The 22,428-nt window shown below is 38.2% G+C and overlaps 1 protein-coding gene across 3 annotated transcripts in view; it reads left to right on the plus strand.

Annotated features, from left to right (window-relative positions):
* The window catches only part of UIMC1 (ubiquitin interaction motif containing 1), a 118,146-nt gene extending 96,838 nt beyond the window's left edge, over nt 1–21,308 (plus strand). For all 3 annotated transcript variants that reach the window (XM_042945789.1, XM_042945805.1, XM_042945798.1), the window contains 5 exons: nt 15,454–15,538; nt 17,597–17,768; nt 19,105–19,168; nt 20,220–20,262; nt 20,811–21,308. In XM_042945789.1, coding sequence (XP_042801723.1) covers nt 15,454–15,538; nt 17,597–17,768; nt 19,105–19,168; nt 20,220–20,262; nt 20,811–21,021 — 575 coding nt within the window. In that variant the 3' untranslated portion in view covers nt 21,022–21,308. The remainder of the gene's footprint in view (nt 1–15,453; nt 15,539–17,596; nt 17,769–19,104; nt 19,169–20,219; nt 20,263–20,810) is intronic.
* Nucleotides 21,309–22,428: the final 1,120 nt, after the last annotated feature.

A 22,428-nucleotide genomic window follows, 5' to 3' on the forward strand; every position in this document is an offset into this window, starting at 1 on the left:
AGGTAGCAAAAATTCCCTTTGTTCTTTTTTAAGATTGCTGGATATTATAGTCTTGCATTTCTGTATAAATTTTGCAGTCAACTTATAAGTAAATTCTATAGTTTCCAACTTTATCTCTGTTAATATTTTTCTTGAAGTATATTTTATCTGATAGAACAATTAAACATAGTTTTAGCCATTTCAGCTCTTTTATATCACTGTTTGCCTAGTATATCTTTTTCCATTCATTTACTTTGAACATACTTGTATTTGTATTTATGTATTTATTTTATTTATTTTTACATTTGTTTTAATGTTTATTTTTGAGAGAGCGTGAGCATGAGCGGGGGAGGGGCAGAGGGAGAGGGGGACAAAGGATCTGAAGTGGGCTCTGCGATGACAGCAGAGAGCCCAATGCGGGGCTTGAACCCACAACAGTGAGATGATGACCTGAGCTGAAGTCAGACCCTTAACCAACTGAGCTGCCCAGGTGCCCCTGTATTTTTATTTTTTAAATGAGTCTTCTTGTAGACAGCATACTGTTGGGTCATGCTTTTTATCCATTCTGACAATCTCTATTATTTTTTTTCATTCCCCCCCATCTCTAATATTTAATTGGAAAATTTAGTTAGTTGACATTTAAAATTTAATCATTGATGTGGTTAGATTTAGGTCTACCATTTTATTATTTTGCTGTTGTTTTTTGGTTTATCTCTTTTGTTTTTATCCTGTTTTTTTTTTCTTTCCTATCTTTTGATTATTTGAATATGTTAATAGAATTTTTTTTTAAAGCTATACCTCTTTGTATTTTTAGTGGCTGCTCTGGCTTTTCACAGTCTACTTAGAGTTAATACCACTTAACAAAAAAGTGTAGACATCTTGTAACTGTATAGGTTCATTTACTATTCTTCCTTTTTTTAAATGCTATAGTTGTCAAATGTCACATGTATATATTTATGTATTATAGACCTCATAAAACAATGCCAAAGGTTTTGCTTTAAACAGCCCTGTATATTTAAAAGCAATTAAGAGAAAATAGACTTTTGTATTTATCAGATGTTAATCATTTCCGATATTCTTCTCTTCTTCCTGATTATCTGAGTCTATAGTATATCATCACCTTCAGCCTCAAGAATTGCCTTTAGTATTTCTTATAGTGTAGGTCTATTTGTAACCAACTTACTTTAGCATGTTATTATCTGAATGTCTTGATTTCACCATCATTCTTGAAGGATATTTTTTCTGAATATAGAATTTGGGCTGATAGGTGTTTCCGCCCCCCCCTCCCCCCACGCCAGCATTTGTGTTGAAAATTTTTCTTAATGTTTATTTATTTTTGAGACAGAGCATGGGAGGAGCAGAGAGAGAGAGGGAGACACAGAATCTGAAGCAGGCTCCAGGCTCTGAGCTGTCAGCACAGAGCCCAATGTGGGGCTCGAATCCACAAACCTTGAAATCATGACCTGAGCCAAAGTCGGATGCTCAACCGACTGAGCCACCCAGGACTTTTAAAAAAACATTTTATTTATTTATTTGAGAGAGAGAGAGTGTGCTCAGGTACATGAGCAGAGGGGAGAGAGAGAATCTTAAGCAGGCTCCATGCTCAGCACAGAGCCTGATGTGGGGCTTGATCTCACAACCTTGGGATCATGACCTGAGCAGAAATTAAGAGTCAGACACTTAACTGACTGAGCCACCCAGGCACCTCTCCCCCAGCACTTTAAAGATTTTATTCCACTTTCTTCTGGCCTCAGTAATCTGTGATCATTCAAGTTGTACCCTTGTAAATTGAAAACATCACATTTGCCTCACCCTCTTTATATGTTAAGTAATCTTGAATTTTATCTTACATATTGTGAATGTTATATTGTGGATATTCTAGAGTCTATTTTATTTCTCAAAGTGTTATTCGTTTCATTAGTTAACTGGGTTGGAATCAAACTGCACATTCTTATTTAGGGAGGCAGTTCAAATCTTAATTTAGTTCTTTTATCCTTAACTGGAGTTTCTATATAGTACATGAGTAGTTCTGGAGTCATAGACCTGGGCAGAGTTTATTCACAGATTGTGGGTCTTCTCTTTTCTGGTTTTTCTCTCAGAATATTCGTCAGTTTGGATTTGTCTGATGTTTTCTTGCAGTTAGATTCAGGTTTAACATTTGTGGCAAGAATATAACAAAGGGAATGTTGTATTCTTCTAAATGCATCATGTCTTAGTCAGTTTGGGCTGCTCTAACAAAGTACCACAGATTGGGTAGCTTACAGACAACAGAAATTTATTTCTCACGGTTCTGTAGGCTAGAAGTCTGAGATCAGGGTGCTGGCATGGTTGCATTTTGGTGAGAGCCTTATTCTGAGTTGTAGACTGCTGACTTTTTGCTATGTCTCACGTGATGGAAGGAGAGAGCTCTGGTTTCTTCAGGCCCTTAGGATGGCACTAATCCCATTCATGAAGCCTCCACTCTCATGAGCTAATTACCACCCAAGGGCTAGGATTTCAACATAAGAATTATTGGGGGACACAAACATTCAGTCCATAGGATATCACATGAAGGGGCAAATGATTATCAGTTTGTACTATTGGCATTGTTAAATTTGATTTTCTGTCTAAGGTGGTGTCTACCAAATTTCCTTTTGTAAAGGTACCCTTCCCTTTTTTTGTGGTCAGTATGTCATCTATGGGGTAATACTTTGAGGCTATATGAATATCCTGTTCCCAAGTAGGCATTTACCCATGGTTTTAGCATCAGTTGGTGATTCTTGCTTAAATTAATTATTACCACAGCAGTAAGTGGTGATTTTTTTCTTTTCTTCCATTCTTCTACATTGATTAGCTGACATTCTTCTGTAAAGAGAAATTTTCTCTCCTTATCCCTTGTTAGTATTTTTTTTTTAATGTGGAATGAACTCATGGATTCATTGTTTGTTTGTTTAAGATTTTTTATTTTTATTTATTTATTAAAAAAAAATTTTTTTTTTTTAACATTTATTTATTTTTGAGACAGAGAGAGACAGAGCATGAACAGGGGAGGGTCAGAGAGAGGGAGACACAGAATCTGAAACAGGCTCCAGGCTCTGAGCTGTCAGCACAAAGCCCGACGCGGGGCCCGAACTCACAGCCCTCACGGACCGTGAGATCATGACCTGAGCTGAAGTCGGCCGCCTAACCGACTGAGCCACCCAGGCGCCCCATAAGATTTTTTATTTTTAAGTAATCTCTACACCTGTTGTGGGGCTTGAACTCACACCCCCAAGATCAAGAGTCACATGCTTCTCCGACTGAAGCCAGCCAGGTGCTTCTGATTCATTTTTAAAATTTAATGTGTTGTAATTCATTCTTCCCAGTAATTTTGTTGTTCAAATTGTTCCAAATTTGACCAATGGAAATCCCTTCAGGTTTTCTTCTGTAACCTCTGGGAATGTGCCCATCAATTTTTTGAGCACTGTCTTTTTACTATAAGAGAGTATGGGGTTACCATGACTTTTCCTGTTCACCCCTGGAATTTGCCATTTATCTAAGGGCTCTGCTCCTAATCATTAGGCTGTTTGGCCTTCTGACAATTTTTATTTTTAAGCATTATATATTTATTGTAGAAGGTTTTAGGAAAATTTTATTCAGAAAAAATTCATCCATGACCCAGCCCAATCCAAACCACTGTTATAGCTTGATATGTATCATATATCCTTTTTTTTTTTTTTTTTTTTTTTTTTACATAGCTTTTGCCAGCAGGTCTTATGTTAAGCCTATTTTTTATTTTCATTGTTTAACCGTATAATGAATCTCTATGAACCTGTTTTCTAGCTTCAGCAGTTATCAATATATGACAAATCTTTTTTCACTTCTAATACACCTCCTATCCACCCCCCACCAGGTTTTGGGGAAGCAGTTTTCAAGTATAACATATTGTCTATACATACTTTAATATGTATCTCTAAAAGATAAAGGCTATTAAAAAAAAATACAGACACTGGGGACACCTGTGTGGTTCAGTTGGTTGAGTGTCCTACTTTGGCTCAGGTCATGATCTCACAGCTCATGAGTTCGAGCCCCACATCGGGCTCTGTGCTGACAGCTCATAGCCTGGAGCCTACTTTGGATTCTGTGTCTCCGTCTCTCTCTGCCCCTCCCCCGCTGGTTCTCTCTCTCTGTCTCTCTCTCTCTGTCTCTCTCTCTCTGTCTGTCTCTCTCTCAAAACTAAACATTAAGGGGTGCCTCATGGTTCAGTTAGTTAAGCATCTGACTTTGGCTTAGGTCATGATCTTACGGTTCATGGGTTCTAGCCCCATGTCGGGCTCTATGCTGACAGCTTGGAGCCTGGAGGCTTATTTGGATTCTGTGTCTCTCCCTCTTTGTGCCTCCCCACTGCTTGTGCTCTGTGTCTCTCTCAAAAATAAATAAATGTTAAGAAAAATAAACATTAAAATAAATAAATAATATAGACACAGTACCATTATTATATCAGTCAGCATCTCTCTTTCCCTAATTACCTCATAATTTTTTTAAATGGCTTGTTCAAATCAGGATCCAAACAAGTTGCACACATTTACATTTGGTTGATGTCATTCAAATCTCTTTTAATCTCAGTTATCCGCCTATCTCTATTTTCTTGACAGTTTATTTGTTAAAGAGACTGGCTTTTTGTCTTTCAGCATTCCTTTTGTGGATTTTGCTGATTGTGTCCCTGTTCTTTTTTTTTTAATGTTTATTTATTTATAATTTTTTTTAATGTTTGTTCATTTCCTGAGAGAGAGAGGGAGAGAGCGTGAGCGAGTGCAATCAGGGGAGGGGCAGAGAGACAGAGGGAGACACAGGCTCCAGGCTTTGAGCTGTTGGCACAGAGCCCGACACGGGGCTTAACCGACTGAGCAGCCCAGGTGCCCCTAATGTTTCTTTATTTTTGAGAGAGAGAGAGAGAAAGAAAGAGCATGAACAGAGGAGGGGCAGAGAGAGGGAGACAGAGGATCCCAAGCAGGCTCTGTGCTGATAGCATTGAGCCTGACGGCAGGACCCGAACCCACAAACCACGAGATCATGACCTGAGCTGAAGTCAAAACGCCCAACTGACTGAGCCATACAGGCACCCCTTCCTGTTCTATCTTTAACATGTTATTCTGTTCTAGACAATATTTCTGGAAACTTAATAGTTAGATTTGAGGTTTTATCAGGTTCAGTTTGGGGTTTTTTTTTTTTAAAGAGTGCTTTATAAGTGGTATTGTATATTTCATATTGCATCAGTTCGGGAGGCACATACTATCTGATTATCTTACTTTTATGATTCAGTTGATCAGCAGGATCAGCCTAATCCATTCATTAGAAAGCCGCTAGCTTTCAACTGATGGTCGTTGATGACCATTGCCTGATCTGTTATTTCATCAGGGGTGTCTCCTAATATTTATTTAAACAGTTTTTTTTAAGTTTTAAAGTGGTATATATGCTCACTGAAAAAAAAATGGCAACATGGAAAAATAATTACTCCCCCTTCCCGCTTTACATTTAATGTTTTGGTATATTTCTTTTCCATCTTTTTTTTTTTTTTAATTCCTGCATAGTATTTCATCTTGTGTTTGAACATTAGGTTGTTTAAATTTTTAATTGTTATAAATAATGCTTTGATAAGATATCTTTGTCTTATGATCTTGTTTAAAATCAGATGATTTCTTCAGAATAGATTGCCAAGGTATAATTCATGGGTCAGTAGATATGAATTATTTTACAATCCTAGATATATATTGTCAAATTGCTTAAATAAAAATTCTAGCTGTTAAAGAAAAAATTGAACTATAAATATTATACTCAAGTGCTAGTAGGAACTAGACAAGTGACTGTTTTTCTAAGACCTCTAAGTTATTCAGTACCTCATAGATTGAGAAATTTTGCTCATAAAAATATAGTGGTGGTAGACCCTTTATTTCTGTATCTTAAGTAGGATTGTGTGGCTTATGGATTTTTCTCAGTATTTACTCTTGCCTTTAGCTTCAGGGTGGGGGGTCACTGCTAAGAATATTTTTATATGAGTACTTTTGTCTTTATATGGATAGGTATTATGCAAGCCATGCTGACACTTCAGATGCAGGAGATAACTATAGCAGTATTGAAGGTTAGAGTCAATAGCTCAACATTAAGTGTACTTCTTGAAAGCAAGCTTGTCTCTAAACTGGAAAGGAAATTGCTACAACTTGAATAGGGACAGGGGGCCTCTGTGGCTTCTCTGAAGCAAAGAAGACAGTTTGGTATTGTGGTATTGGCTTTGGAGTCTAACAGACTTGGAATCATATCCAAGACCAGGTATTTACAGAATTGAGGTCTCTGAGTCTTTATTTTGCTCATCTGTAAATAGGACTCAGTGATGCCTGCCTGTTTTAGGTTTTTTTATACTTAGGAAGTGTCAATGTAATCATTAGGGTTTTTGAGTTAGATGCTATCTGTAGTAGAATAAAATTATCAAGTCTAGAACCTGAGAAGACGGGGCGCCTGGGTGGCTCAGTCGGTTAAGCAGCTGACTTCAGCTCAGGTCATGATCTCGCAGTCCATGGGTTTGAGCCCCACGTCGGGCTCTGTGCTGACAGCTCAGAGCCTGGAGCCTGCTTCAGATTCTGTGTCTCCCTCTCTCTGACCCTCCCCTGTTCATGCTCTGTCTCTCCCTGTCTCAAAAATAAATAAACTTTAAAAAAAAAAAAAAAAAGAACCTGAGAAGACAACAAGAATTTATTTATTGATTGGACTGAGGTAGATAGGGCTTTTCTGCTTCAAGTGTTATTTTGGGTCAGGCCTAAGAGACCTTTTCATCTAAGTTATAAAGATATTCAGTTGTTCTTAAAGCCAAGAAAATACTCTGGCAAACTTGTGAATAAGAAACTATCTTGCCAAATGAATTCATTAAATATACGTTTATATTGAGTGTCAATTTTATGCCAGGAATGTGGAATGCTGAAGTGATTAAGAGACAATCTGTTGGGGGAGACAGGTAGGTAAAGCAGTAATTAGAGTGTTGTGTGAGAAGTGCTATGATAGATACGCACATAGAGTCCTGTTTGAGTGTAGAGATTGGGGCCTTCTTGGGTCAGGGAAGGCTTCCTGGGTACTGCCACTGGTAATACTGGGCCTGAGTTATTCTTAGAGCAGTATGGAAGATAGATTGGAGAGACTGAGGCTAGAAACAGGGAGACCAGTAGTAAAGGAGAGTCAGTGGAAGTGGACAGATTTGAGAATCTTTTCGTGAGGGAATCAATCAAGCTTTTTTGTGACCAGGGATCAGGATGAGAGAAGGCAACTTTGATTTAGGTTTCTGGCTAAGCCCACTGTAGGATGCTCAACTTAGAGAGCCCCCTGAGTAATTCAGAAGTATTGTTTATACTATATTATTTATGTTCCTTTACTGACAACCCCAGTTAATAATTTATATAGCACCTATTATAACCAGGTACTGTTATACAAGCTGAGAATATACCACTGAACAGAAAAGAAGTCTGTGTGCTCATGAAGCTTACATTCTCATGGAGAAAACAGATAATAAGTAAGGCTTAAGAAAAATGAAGCAAAAACCAGGGTATAGAGAATGCCCAGGACAGGGAAGGTGGTAGGAGGCCATGGGGAGCTCTTAAATGAAAAGATCAAGGAAGACTTCTTGAGGTGATTTTTGAATAGAGTCATTCTAGGTAAAGGGAATAACTATAAATGCCCTAAAACAAGAGTGTGCTTGGCATGTTTCTACAGCATCAGGGAAGCCACAATGAGTGTAGTGGGATGAACAACAGGGGAAAAGAAAGGAAAGATCAGATCAGTGACCAGATCATCTGGGGTTTTGTACTTCATTCTAAATATGATGAAATGCCATGGAACAGTTGAGAGCAAGGGAGTGATATAATCCAACTCTGGCTACTGTGTGAAATATAGTCTGTAAAGGGCCAGGGGCAAAAGTAGATGTGAACAGACTAAGGAGGAGGCTTTTGCAGTATTCCAGGCAGAGTCTAATGTGATAGTAGATGATAGTGATAGTTGTAAGGTAAAGAAGTTGCCAAATTTGGGATGTATATTGAAGGTTGATCCTACAGTATTTGTTGGAATCTGAGGGAAGGAGAAAATTCAGGTGACACCAAGTTTTGTCCTAAGCAGCTGGGTTAATGACTCCATTTTTTGAGTTCGGGAAATACAAGGGATCCAGAATAGCCAAAACAGCCCTGAAAAAGAACAAAGTTGAGGGTCCATACTTCCTAATTATATAACTTACCAATTGAGACCGTATGGCACTGGCATAAGGAGATTAGATAGATAGATAGATAGATAGATAGATAGATAGAAAGAAAGAATAGAATTGAGAGTCCAGAATTAAAACCATACATTTATAGCTAACCGGGTTTTGACAAGGCTGTCAGGATAGTTCAATAGGGGGAAAATAGTCTATTCAACAAATGGTACTAAGACAACTTAATATCCATATGCAGAAGAAAAAGTTTGACCCCTACTTCACACTGTATACAAAAAAATATATCAAAGATCTAAATGTAAGTACTAAAACTCTTAGGGGTAAATCTTATGACCTTAGATTTGGCAATGGATTCTTAGATCTGACACCAAAAGTATAAGCAATACAAGACAAAACTAGATAAATTAGATTACATCAAAATTTAAAACTGTTGTGTATCAGACTATTTTAAGTGGCCTAATATACTGGTAAATAACAGTTGCTATAGGGGGCAAACGACAGAAAAAAATTTTGAGGAAATGATGGCTGAGAAAATTCCAAAGTTGATGACAACTATAAATTTGTAGATCCAATAAGTTCTATGAAGCACAGGAAGAAGAAATATCATCATAAACTTTAAAAAGCACATCATAATTGGTGTGTCTGGGTGTCTCAGTCAGTTGAGTGTCGGATTCTTGATTTTGGCTCAGGTCATGAGCCCAGGTTGTGGAATCAAGCCCTGCATCGGGCTCCATGCTAAGTGTGGAGCCTGCTTGGGATATTCTCTCTCAATCAATCTCTCTCTCTCTCTCTCTCTCTCTCTCTCTCTCCCTCTCCCTCTCCCTCTCCCTCTCCCTCTCCCTCTCTCTCTCTCTCTCTCCCTCTCTCTCTCTCTCTGTCCCTCTCCTCCATTTGTGCACTCTCTCACCCTCAAAAAAAAAAAAAAAACACATCATAATCAAATTGCTTAAAACTAGAGATAAAGAAGAAGTGGGGCGGGTTTGGGGGGGGGGGGGTTGGTGCCTGGCTGGCTGAGTCAGTAGAACATGCAGCTCTTGATCTCAAGGTCATGAGTTCTAGCCCCACGTTGGGCATAGAGTTTACTTAAAACAAACAAACAAACAAACAAAACCCAGAGATAAAGAAAAAAACCTTATAACCTTCCAGAGAAAAAAGATATGTTACATGCAGATAGAAAACATAAGAATTAATCAGATTTCTTGTTGGGAACAACACAATCAAGAAGACATTGGGGCAAAATCTTTCAAAATACTGAAAGAAAAAGATTAATAGCTATGTACCAGTGTAAATGTTTTAGTTCTGACAAATGTACCATGGTTACATAAGGTGTTAACATTAGGAGAAAGTAAGCGAACGTTATAAAGAAATCTCTGCACTATCTTTCCAACACTTTACAAATCTAAATTATTCCAAACTAAAAATGTTATTAAAAATTTAAAAGATGAAATAGAGACTTTTCAGATATACTAACACTGAAGGAATTCATCACCAGAGACCTACTCATAAGATAAAGTCCTTGAGGCAGCAGGAACACTGCAATGGACTAGATTGTGTCATCACCCCTCATGGGACTGAGGAGCTGAATTTTAAATTATGTTTAATTCTAATTAAGATTTAAATTTAAATAGCCACATGTCTCAGAAATGTCTTCTAATGATGCCTTTTTGTTGGGACTAGTCTTTTGGGAGAGGCTGACAATATTGAGATAGGCAACATGCAGGTATAACAAGCCTTCCCTTCTTGTACCTTCCACTGAGGAAGTGCTGGGTTGGAGGATGGCTGGTCTTAGCAGGACCATACACAGTTCTGTGGCCTTCCATTTTTTTTCTGCTGAGATGGTTTTGAGTTTGAAGGAGACATACTGACTAGACTGTTATTCTGCCAAGTCTCTCTTTGTATGTATAATTTCCACTCTCCTCAAGGGACCATCTTCATTATTTACAGTTTCAGGCCAAATGTTTTTATTGTTGATTGCGTGTCTTCTGTGCATTGTGGAAACAAATGTTTATATGATATTGATAATTGTTCTTTAATACTTTAATTATTTACTTTACCATTTTGTTTGTATAAATTAGTATGAGAACTAAAGATTAAGACTTAAATTATAGATAAGCTGGGTCGTGGGGGTGGCTCAGTTGGTTAAGCGTCTGACTTCAGCTCAGGTCATGATCTCACAGTTTGTGGGTTCAAGCCCTGCGTCGGGCTCTGTGCTGACAGTTTGGAGTCTGGAGTCTGCTTCAGGTTCTGTGTCTCCCTCTCTCTCTGCCCCTCCCCCGTTCACATTCTGTCTCTCTCTCAAAAAATAAATAAACATTAAAAGACAATTAGAAAAAATAATAGATAAGCTATTTGGCACTTATTCTAAGGGTAGTCTTAAATCTTTGGATAAAGCTAAGAAATCTGGAAGGATAATGGAATCATATAATAATAGCAACAAATGTTTGCTGAGGGCTTTCTGTGGGCTGGACACTCAACAATTTATTTGGATTAAATTAAATCCAAATTATTTGGGTTATCTGATATGATCTTTACCAAAACCTCAGAGGATAGGTGCTATTATCTCTTTTTGTAGGTAATCTACTGATACTCAGGTTAAGTAACTTGCCATAGACAACACAGCTGGTAGAATCCCAACTTGGACAACTCTAAAGTCAATGCACTTTATTCTGCTGGGTGTTACAGCTTCTTTTGTATATTAACAGTGCCAAGCCAAGTCCCAAGCACAGCTCCTTAGGATGTTTTCCATTCAGTTCTGTAAAGGCCTGAGTTAATGGTCATAGGTTTATAAGTGGCTCTGTCAGGTCTCAGTGATATCCCTTCTTTCTGTTTTGCTTACCTGGCCCTGGTAGTTGCTTTCCTGGTAGTTATCTGTCCTCAGATTCCATTGTTCCCTTTTGAAATCTTTGACCGTTGTCACCAGTAGTTAGGTTTTTGGACTTAAGTTTAATACTGAAATTTCTTCCTATAGCTATTTGAAATGGCTGTCTTGGCCCTCAGAAACCAAAGTAGGAGGCTCTTTTAGAGCAACATATTCCTTCATGCTCCTTTGTAAGGGCTGTAGGTTTCTAAGACAAAATATAGCTGCAGAGTCAGTCCAGTTTACTCTGATCATAACATTTAATAATAAAATTAGCATATGGTTTACAGCTGTCTGCCTAGTCTCTCCCCTCAAATTCTTTTCCACTCATTTACCACTTACAACTTTTTATCTTCCCTTCCGTTCCCTCTTATTTTTCAGGAAAGGCAGCCTACTCTTGTAGAACAACATATGCATCTTTATTTATTTAATTTTTTAAGATTTTATTTTTAAGTAATCTCTACACCCAGCATGGGGCTCGAAACTACAACCCTGAGATCAAGAGTCAAACACTCCACTGACTGAGCTAGCCAGAAACCCCAACATAAGCTTCTTTAAAGTTAGACTTGTATTGCGTTCCTGGTGCCATGTTTCTTTTGTTGTTGTTTTAGCTTTGTGATATTGATCAAGTTGTTTAATATTTCATCATCTGTAAAAATACAGGTAATCATATATGCCTTGCAGGATTATTGTAAAGAATTAGAGATGATGTTTATAAAGTCCCTGGCACAGAGAAGGTCCTCATAAAACAAGAACTTTTTTGAATCCATTGCTATGATTTAATTTGGCAAATATTTATTAGCACCTAATCAATGTTGGACTCTACTGAGGATTCTGAAGAAACAACAAAACCTAGAATCTCTAAATTCAGAAAGTTATATAGTGTAGGAGACTTGACATATAAACAAATAACAACAGAAAGGCACTAAGTACAATAGAGGTATATATAAAGTGCTAGAAGCAATTAATTATTTTTCCAGCTTTGCCTGTGGAGTGCTTTCCAAGTATTTCTTTTGGAAAAATACTTGGTAGTCAAGATGGGGGACAAATAGAAAGAAAGAGAGAAAAAAACAACAACCCTTAAAGGTTTCTGTAATCTGTGAGGTGCCAACCTTTTGAGAATTAATTTCAGCAAGACACTTGATAAAATCTCTCATGAAGTCCTTGTACATAAGATGGAGAAATGTGGGATGGCTGATAGAATAGGATTTGAAGATGGTTATACAACTGTGTCTGGGATGTTTTCTCCTACAGTACTTTCTTTTTACTTATAAAATCTCTGGGTTGGAAGGAACCTTAGAAATAGATATATAGTATACTCTAACTTGTACCTAACACCTCTCTACCGTCTCTTTTCTCTTCCCTTTTAATTTTTAATTCAACAGTACAGAAAAGTATATAGTACAAAATATGCCTCTCTCTCCAATTCCATTCCCCAAATGTCCCTGACATCCTCCCCAGAGACAAACGCTATTAATAGTTGCTTGTGTATATGATCTTCTTTTATTATGCGTATCTTTTTACACCTTGTATCGTAATTATTTGAGTGTATATGCTGTCTCCCTTAGTAAGTTGTAAGCTCCTTAAGAGCAAGGACCCTACCGCATGATTTCCTATATCTCTCCAAAAGTACTTGTACATTGAAGGTTCTCAATAAATATCTGCTTGATTAAGTATTTAAATGAAATTTGGACCAGGGAGAAGACAGGCTTCTTTAGTAAAATGCCACAGTTTTCTGTCCTTGGCCATATCATTTATAACTTGGATGAAGATGTAGAAAGCATGGTTGTCATGCTTGTCATGCAGATGACACAAAGATGGAAAAGAGAGCTGATAACATCAGATGACAGAATTAAGACTGCAGATGATCCCAACAGACTAAAATGTTCAGCTGGGAAAAAAAAAAACAAAAACCCCAAAAAAACAGGGATAAATATAAAGTCCTGTGTTTAAGGGGGGGAAATAACCAATAGCTTAGTTGTTTTATACCCAATACCCAAGTATAGAATTAGAAGACTTGTCTTGATGATAATTTATTTGTAGATGATTTGGGAGGGTAGGGGATGGATCTTAGTTGCCTTTAAGCTCACTTTAAGCTTAATTTAAGATTGTCAATAAAGCAAATACAGCTTTGGCTGAATTAGTGGAATATGAGTCTAAGTGGGTTAGTTTGTGGTTCTTGTGTTCTCTCTACTAGTCAGACTGCTTATTGAGTATTAGGTCCATTTTGGGGTGCCACACATTTAAAGAGAGCCTGACAAATTGAGGTGTATATAAAGGAGGTTAACTAGGAATATAAAACTTGGGTATAAGAATCAGACTGGTATAGATCTCTCCTTGGGTTCTGTCACTTAGCAATTGTGATAGCTTGGCAAAGTCATTTCCTCTGAGTTTGTTTCCATACCTTTAAAGTAGGGCAGAATAATAATACCAATCTGGAGGATTATTATAAGGATTAGAGCTAACCAATGCAATCAAAATTTTCTGCGGTCATTAGAAATTAGATTAATGACTAAGTATAGTCCCTGCTTTGAAGGAGGTTACATTTCAGTGGAGCAGACAACTGAGTAAATCCAAGATTGTAATGTAGCTTGTTAAGTTTTCAGAGAATTGACTTACATAAAAGGGGGTAGACTTATTCATAGAGCCCCCAGTAAATACAAATTGAGTCGGATTGTTGTGTAGCAGTAGAATGAGTTTCCCTAGGAGAAAGTGAATTCCCCTCAGGGAATGGATATAATCAAGTTGAGACTAGGTGATTATTTGTTGGGGATGCTTGCAAGGCATTTTTTATGAGTAGAAGGTTGGACTAGAAGGGTTGGCAGACTCTGGCCACCAGGGGCCAAATGTAGCCAGACATCTGTTTTTGTAGATACAGTTTTACTGGAGCATACCACACCCAGTTATTTATGGGTTGTTGATGGCTGCCTTTCTGCACCGTGCAGAGTTGAGTAGTGTGACAGAGACCATATGGCCTGCCAAGCCTAAAGTATTTACTGTTTGGCCTTTTAAAGAAGAAGTTTGTTGACTCCTGGACTAGATCAACGCTTCACAACCTAAATTATTTTGTGAACTGCTAACCTTCCTAAATTCTCTGACATGGGGATTTCAAGTCAAGAGGGAGGAAGGCAAAATTTGAAGTTAGATGGTTATAGTTTTTCTTGTTGGCAAGGAATGAAGACTGCAAAATAGTTGATTAACCTCTAAGACCTTTTAAGAGACTGTGATTTTATAAACAGATGCTTTGGGTGTGAGACAAAGTATTATTTATATGCCACCTGGGCTAAAGCTATCTGTACCCACTAGAACTGGGAAGTGGTCCTAGTGTAGTGGGAAAAACTGGTTGTGTTCACCATTGTGAGTTTGTTTCCTCACTTGTAATTGGAACACTTTCTATACTAAAGATTGGAACTAATGTGTGTACTCAGATAGATGTAGCTATCATTACTATATTCCATAGACTACCTGATTGGAGTGTATGTCACACCAGATAGAATTTTGGTTGGTAAAGTATAAATCCCTCCCTTGAGTGCTGCTAGTTGGGGTACTACACAAAACCCTTTCCTTGTGTTGACTAGATTTTTATTTATTATTATTATTAATTTATTAATTAATTAATTTATTTTAGAGACAGAGAGAGAGAGTGCCCATGTGCAGGTAGGGGAGGGGCGGGGGGGGGAGAGAGAGAGAGAGAGAGAGAGAGAGAGAGAGAGAGAGAATGAGAATCTTTTTTTTTTTTTTTTTTTTTTTAATTTTTTTTTTATTTATTTTTGGGACAGAGAGAGACAGAGCATGAACGGGGGAGGGACAGAGAAAGAGGGAGACACAGAATCGGAAACAGGCTCCAGGCTCCGAGCCATCAGCCCAGAGCCCGACGCGGGGCTCGAACTCACGGACTGTGAGATCGTGACCTGGCTGAAGTCGGCCGCTCAACCGACTGCGCCACCCAGGCGCCCCGAGAATGAGAATCTTAAGCAGGCTCCACACCCAGCATACAGCCCTGCCGCAGGACTCTATCTCATGACGCTGAGATCACGACTTGAGCTGAAATCAAGAGTTGGATGCTTAGCCGATTGAGCTACCCAGGCATCCCTGGACTAGATCTTTAGATCTCATGGCAAATAGGGGATAAATCGATCTTATTAGCAAATATAGGAATATCTTGTGGCTGGCAGCTTCAATTCATACATTACAGGTGTTACTCTCTTTGCTAGAAAAGGCAGAGATTTTGCAGACACAGTGCACTTCTCCCAGTGGAATATGATTTTAAACTTCTTCCCATACATTTTGTCTTTTATATTCAGAATCTACTTCCAACTAACAGTTTTCTTTCTTTCTTTTTCTTTCTTTCTTCCTTTCTTTCTCTGTCTCTCTCTACCCCTCCCTGCCCCTCCCCTCCTTTTTTTGTTGAAAGTGTTGACTCGGAGACAAAAAGAGGCCAACAGCAAGAGCAAGAGTGACAGTGAGACAACTGCCCAAACTTCCCTAGACATTGACAAGTAAGTGACTATGTCGTGTTCTCAGAGCTCTTGTTTAACATACCATTGCTTGGACTGAATAAAGAGACCTATTCCTCTCTACCCTGGGTTTCTTTGGCTTTCCAGTCACTTCATTGCTTTGATATCTGAATCTATTTTTCTTATTCCCAATTTATGTTAATGCAGGTGGCCTCTATCTTTTTGAATTACCCTTAAAAAATTCTACCACCCATTCCATTTCCACATTCTATTTTCTTTAAATTTGCATTTTGGTGTTTGGTACTTTTGGGAGCAGTGAGCTATTTTGCAATGTAATGGTACAGAAGTTCAGTTGCAAAAGGTTGGGCAATATAAGTGACTTCTTTGGGTTATAGGTTGCAGCTTGACAAAGTATATTCTAAAGGGTGGTCGGGTAGAAGTGATGCCCCCTAAAAGGAAAGACATTACCAACAATACATTAAAGCAGTCAGTCATTAGGCAGAAATGTTTAATCTTTGAAATACAGATCTTAGACCCTAAATTTCAAGGCTGTCTTCCCTAATCCAGTTGAGTGGAGCTGATCACTTGCTCCTTTTGGAATCCTAACATGTGGACATTCCTCTATGACTGTATTGCATCCCATCCCACTATATTGCAGTATTTTTTTTTCTTTTTTTTCATTTCTGTCTCCTTGGGTAGACTGTGAATTTTGAAGGCAGATCCTTGCCTTCATTCGTGTTTATATCCTCAGCATCTAATAAAATGTGTCTGAGACAGCAAAAACAATAATAGCTCTTTGTTGAACACCTAATATTATGTACCAGCCACTGTGCTAAGTGTTTGATGTACTTTGTAACTCTCACAATAGCTGATAAGATAGTTATTCTTTCTTTCTTTTTTTTTTAAATAGATAAGGAAATTGAAGGGAAATTATAAGTAACTGGTTAAAGATCATGTAGTGAAAACTGGCAAATCCTGACTCCGAAACTTAAGCTCCTTCCACAGTGCTGCTATCTCATGTAGTAGGGGATGACTGTATGATTTTTGCATTAATTCATAAATTTTAAAAGGTACACTGGTCTAGATTTTCTCATAAGGCAGAGTTTTATTTATATTCTTCCAGATGATTGAGTATATGAGATAATTTTTTCTCCTATTTTTAAAGACCTCCAGAGAAAGTTTTCTGTAGAACTAATCCAGATTTCTCTTGCTGTATAGTAACTGAATAGTTATGACCAGAAAGAGAAGTCTAAAATAGCAGCCTTTGGAAAGTTTTCTTTAGCTTCTTAAAATGAAGATGATCTTAAGAGTCTAGAAGATCTGGTTTCTGACATTTATTAGCTATAGAACCTTGGGGAGAATAGTACTTTCTTAGTAGGGCCAAAGAATTAATTGAGAAGTTGTGTTTAAAGGGCTTGGTACCAGTTCCTACCACAGAGAAAATACTTAATAAGTGCTTATTTTCTTCCTTTGTCCCCAATGAATCTTACTTCAAGGACACAGTTTCCTCTCTTTCTACAGATTCTACTATTATAAAAGATAAAAATAACTATGTAGGTGAAGTTACTCAAAAGTCTCTGGCAGAACCACATGGTTTTGGTAACTTCCTAGTTGATGTTGCAGGTTGTAAAATTAAGGAAGTCAGCATACAGAGTCAGACAAGTTCATCCACCCTGGTAAAAAATGTCATCTTGATTTAATTCTCATGGTTGTCTAAATTTTAACTTCCCTTTGAAAAAACTATTACACTTAATTTCAGAAGAGTTTGACAGAATATTTTATGTCTGAAGAGCAATCAGCATTGTTTGAGATAGTTAGAAGAGCTGATTTCATTACCATCCCACTGCTGCAACAGCAGGGTACAGAGAAACAGCCAGGGAAAACCGCTAATCACTCAGTCCTTTTGATTGGCGTCAGGTTAGTTTTATTGGCCATCCTGCTGAGTGAATCTGCATTGGTTGACATGTCTCCTCCACCGAATAACGTAAAAACACAATTGAGACAGAGTAACATAAAAACACAATTTGAGACATATCCAGGAGCCCAGAGGCAAAAGCAAATCTTAAAACTGCTCTTTCCCCCTTCCTTCTGATTGGCTAGGAATGAGAAGTGTTATCTCTGTAAATCCCTGGTCCCATTCAGAGAGTATCAGAGTCACGTAGAGTCCTGTCTCCAGCTTGCAAGGGGTGACCAAGGAGATGGGCCTGAAGAGAGTGGGAGGATATGCTCAGCTATGGAGGAGAAGTGGCGGCAGCGGCTGAGGAACCCAAAGGTATGTATGGAATGTTTTAGGAAGCTCTCCAAAGTTCTGTTCTATGCTTTTTTCTTCTTCCTTCTTTTTTGCTTATCTAGAAACAAGATTGCATTTTAAAATTATATTTTCTTTCAATTAAAAAGCATATATGCTCCTTGTAGGAAATATAGGCAGTTCAAAAAAATATGAAGAATCAGGAGAAATTAAGAAATTATTACCCATAATTTAGCTACTCAGAGATAACAACTTTTAGTATTTTGGCCAATTTTTTCAGTCTTTTTTTTTATGCATATTTCATGTAAGTGAGACCACACTATATATGCACATATATATGTGTGTATGTGTGTGTGTGTGTGTCTACATAACATTGTAGCATAAACACCTTCCTGGGTTTATTTTCAAACTTTTTTTTAAATTACTCTTAATACTTACATCACACAGAAGTCACATAACCATTCTCATATTATTGGGCATTTGGGTTCTTCCCAATTCTTTTGTATTACAAGATTGTATTTAAAACCTTAATCTGTGTACCACTTACTGTTTCCTAGAATAGATTTCCTGAAGTGGAACTCCTAGGGGAATGGATATAAACATTTTAAAATCTGTTGAAACATATCACCAAATTCTTCTCTTGAAAGGATATCCAGTCATATCCCCACTGCCAGGAGCATATTTGAGATCAACTCTGTTTAACACCTTGTGAGCCTGGTCTTAGGAAGCTGTGAGGTCTGGCCACTAGTTACTGGGAAGATGAATGTGCTTTCTGGGCTTTGCAATTAGATCAGCAAGAGCAAGTCTTGGCTTAGAGATCAAAGATAAAGCAGCAGCTCCATATTCTATGTTTACTAACTTAGCAGTCACTGCACACTAAGGTGAAGAGCCATTATCTATCATGACAAAAGAAAGGGACTCTCCTATATCAATGGGGTGATTTTGAGGTAGTGATTTGGAGTTGGGGATTATAGGTAAATGCTTATATTGTAGAGCCTGTTTATTCTTCTGGCATCACTATCTCTAGAAGCTACCGTGAAACTATTATTTTCTATTTTAAATCTCTCTAAATCTATCATGGTCAAAGGCTACTGTTCTTTAATATGATCTTGGTGGAATAATTTGCTTTGACTCTGGTATCCATTCTTGGATAATATTCTTGGCATAAAGATGTATTCTGTTCATCATCACAGTTTGTGTTTTTACTTGTGTACCCTGTTTATTAGAAAGCAAAAGACTTTCCTAGAGCTGTGTCCCACATTCCTTCTCTCCTGGAGACAAGTGTGATCTGGGCTAAGGAGGTTGTATTTTAGACTCTCTGCCATGAGATAACTCTTTCATCTGTTTTTCTCTGTCACAGGAAAAAAAACGCAGTGAAGGCCGACTCCTCAGTCTCTTGGAACAGTCTGAGCAGAAGACTGCAGGTGAAGACTTCAGGACCAATTTTCTGGGCTTCTGTCAAAGGCCCAGTAAAAATAGCCACTGAGAACTCATTGTTTGTTGGAGTTATGTGGGTATACATTTGACCCAATCAGCCAGCCTTTTAGACTCTAAGTTGTATCTCCCTAAAGAAGATGAGGACACACCCTGTCTTGTTCATCATGTGTTTCATTTCAGGCTTTATAAAGCCTGTTGAGTGGGAAAAAAAAAATCCAAATCATAGAGGAATGACACAGCCCTAAATACCTTCTAAAGGAACAATCTTGGAAAACCAGACATGTAGACATTTCTTCCTCCTTCTAATGTTTTGTGCATTATTTATGTGTCACTTTTAGTTTTGTGTCCCAACCTATGCTCCTGAGGGATTATAGGAAGTAACTCTCTCTTTGTGCCTAGTATTTATGGAGCAGTAGAGTGGATTGGTTAAGAGCATTGCATAAAGTTAGTAATACCAACTTCATAGATTGTAAGGATTATATCTAGTAAAGCTCCAAACAAATTCTCTGGCATAAGTAGGCTCTTGGTAAATGTTAGCTGCTATTATTACTATTGTTATTTGTTGCTATTGTTAAAATTCACTAGATGTAGATGGAAGAGGAGCTTTTGCTTAAGCCTGGGGAAATTTGCCTACCTTCTAGTTCTGGTAGTTCATTCTCACAAATAAATCTGTTTTGCCTCGTGATGACTATAAAAAGGCAGCCTCTCCAAGCCCTACGGCCTGCTGCCTCTAGATCAGCATGTTCTGAATCTCTGCAGGTGGCAGAGTTCCCTTGGCAACTCCTTGTACCTCAAGTCCAGATTTGAAGTAGATTATTCAGAGGTTGTTCATTCAAAAGTGTTCACCTCGATGCTTCTGCAGCTGAGTCTATTGGATGCTAATACTAACATTCCATTGGTCTGAGGATTGGGGATCTGAACTACCTGGATAAGACTGATGAAAAGTAGTGCCCAGAAAATAGGAAGCACATGAGCAGTGAGAAGTAGTATGATTACAACACTTTTAACAGCATTACTACTTTTTCTCTCTTATTACAGGTGCAGAAATAAAGACCAAGTCTAAAGAAACAGGAGGCCTCAGGTGAATTGGGGTATACATTGAAATATGACTGTGAGCAGTTCTACAAAAGTGTAGGCCTGGTCCTGAGTTCCGTGGATAATGTGATATTCAAACTATTGAAGGTAGAAATCACCATGGAACTGTGTGACCTCTCTCTGTGATCCCTCTCCCAACCCCCAATATATCTTGGCTAAGAATTGGATGGCTAGTTCAATTTCATGGCATAAAAACAGGCAGAGCAAGAGCTATGACTTATTCTTCCCTCCCAACCATAGTCTTCTGACTTAGATTTCAAGAAGTTTGGGAATTTGGAAAAAAAAAAAAATTTAAAAAAATGGGAATTTGGGTCTGAATTCTCATTCTCTCACTATCTGTGTGGCTTTGGGTTTATAATTTATCCAGTGTCCTCATCTGCAAAAAGGGAATGATAGTACTTATCTGGTTGGATTATTACAAAGATTATATGAACTGATAATGTATGTAAAAGCCCCTGGTACAATGCATGATACATACTTAGTGCTTATTAGTAGGTATATATTGAATTCTGAATTTTTTCCCCTCCTCTCTAGGGTGCCCTCGCTAGGGATGGAAGAGGCAGGCTGCAGCAGAGAGATGCAGAGTTCCCCTGCACATCTTGACTTAAACGAATCTCCCGTCAAGTCTTTTGTTTCCGTTTCAGAAGCCACAGATTGCTTAGTGGACTTTAAAAAGCAACTTACTGTCCGGCCAGGTAGCCGGACACGGGCCAAAGCAGGCAAAGGAAGAAGGAGAAAACTCTGAATTTCTAGGGTCCAGAGTTCACAAAACCATTAGCGATAGGGGTGGGCCATGGTCATTAAGCCTTAGTGGCCCCTATTTCATTGTTGAGCAAGTTTTGGCCCTACAGGTTTCACCACCAGCACCCACTCAGCATTCTTGTTTTGATGTTTTCTATAAGCTATACAGACATTGTGTATAGTATTCTGTTTTATAACAATCTGGATTCACTTATAGTTAAAAGAAAATTTAAATATATTTATCTATGTTTGTATGAAATCTTATTTCAATAAGATGGAGATTTTACTTTTTTTTCTCTGTGTTACTGGATTTGGGTTGGGAATATTTAAATGTGGAGCTAGTTCTGAGACTCCTAAATTACATGTTTCCAAATTAATTCTATTACTGGTCTTTGACATACTGCCGATATTCACTGAATGTGTAGTGTGCAATTCTAAGCATTGTGTGGTTACTTCCTTGACCTTTTCTGACATCATTGTGGAAGGTGCCAAGGCATCAGATCCTACCTCTTATTTTGCTGTCCCTACCATTCGGTGACCTACCACTTCATCTTGCTGCCTCACCTAGTTAAGAATTCTCAGCCAGAGCATAGGACCTTTGAGGGATATCTCCTGCCATTCTTACCAGGAATTTGTAATTGAATGCTCTGTTAGTAGTTCCTATGCAAAATTATTTTTCTTCCTAGATTAACCAGTGGGGATGCCAGGGATATCTGTTAAAGCAGATTGGTTCTCTTGCTGTCAAAGGTCATAGCAGCAATAGGAAATAACTTATATTTCAGTGTATTAGTAGAGGAGTGCGCATTTTTTACCACATTGCCCAGGAGCTTTCGGTGCAGAACAGAGATGTGGTCTGTCTTCAGTGTACTTGCAGACTCCAAAGATAAGAGGATGTCGAATGGCAGAAGCAACTACCTGTGGGAGATGACCAAACAAGGATGTTAAGAAAGCTAGCTTTGGCCCAACCTGATTTGGAGATGTAATAAAAGACTGTGGGAGGTGGCTGCTGTCTAGGAATGGGCCCTGGGACAGGATAAATAGGGACACCACTCAGACTTCTCCTAACTTCTGATTTATCAAGTTCAAAGTTACCTTTTCCTTGGTTTTAAAAAAGATGAAAATGAAGGGTGTGTTAGACTGGAGATTCAGAGATAGCTAGGATGGAAGGCACAGCAAAGGCCTTTAAGGCATTGTTTCCTGCCTGAGCCTTTGCACACAAGCTCTTTGAGTTAAAAGAAGGCAGCATGGTATGCACACTATTTATTCCATGTTTTGGTGTTGGGTGGCACGGACATTGTGGCCAGCATCACGTAAGGTAATAGGTGTTGTTTTTTGAGGAACTATTGTGGCTTAGGCAATGTATGTACTTTCATTTAATCCTCACAGCAACTCTATGAGGTAGGTATTACCC

The sequence above is a fragment of the Panthera leo genome, chromosome A1 (genome assembly GCF_018350215.1).
Source record: "Panthera leo isolate Ple1 chromosome A1, P.leo_Ple1_pat1.1, whole genome shotgun sequence".
Lineage (NCBI taxonomy): Eukaryota > Metazoa > Chordata > Mammalia > Carnivora > Felidae > Panthera > Panthera leo.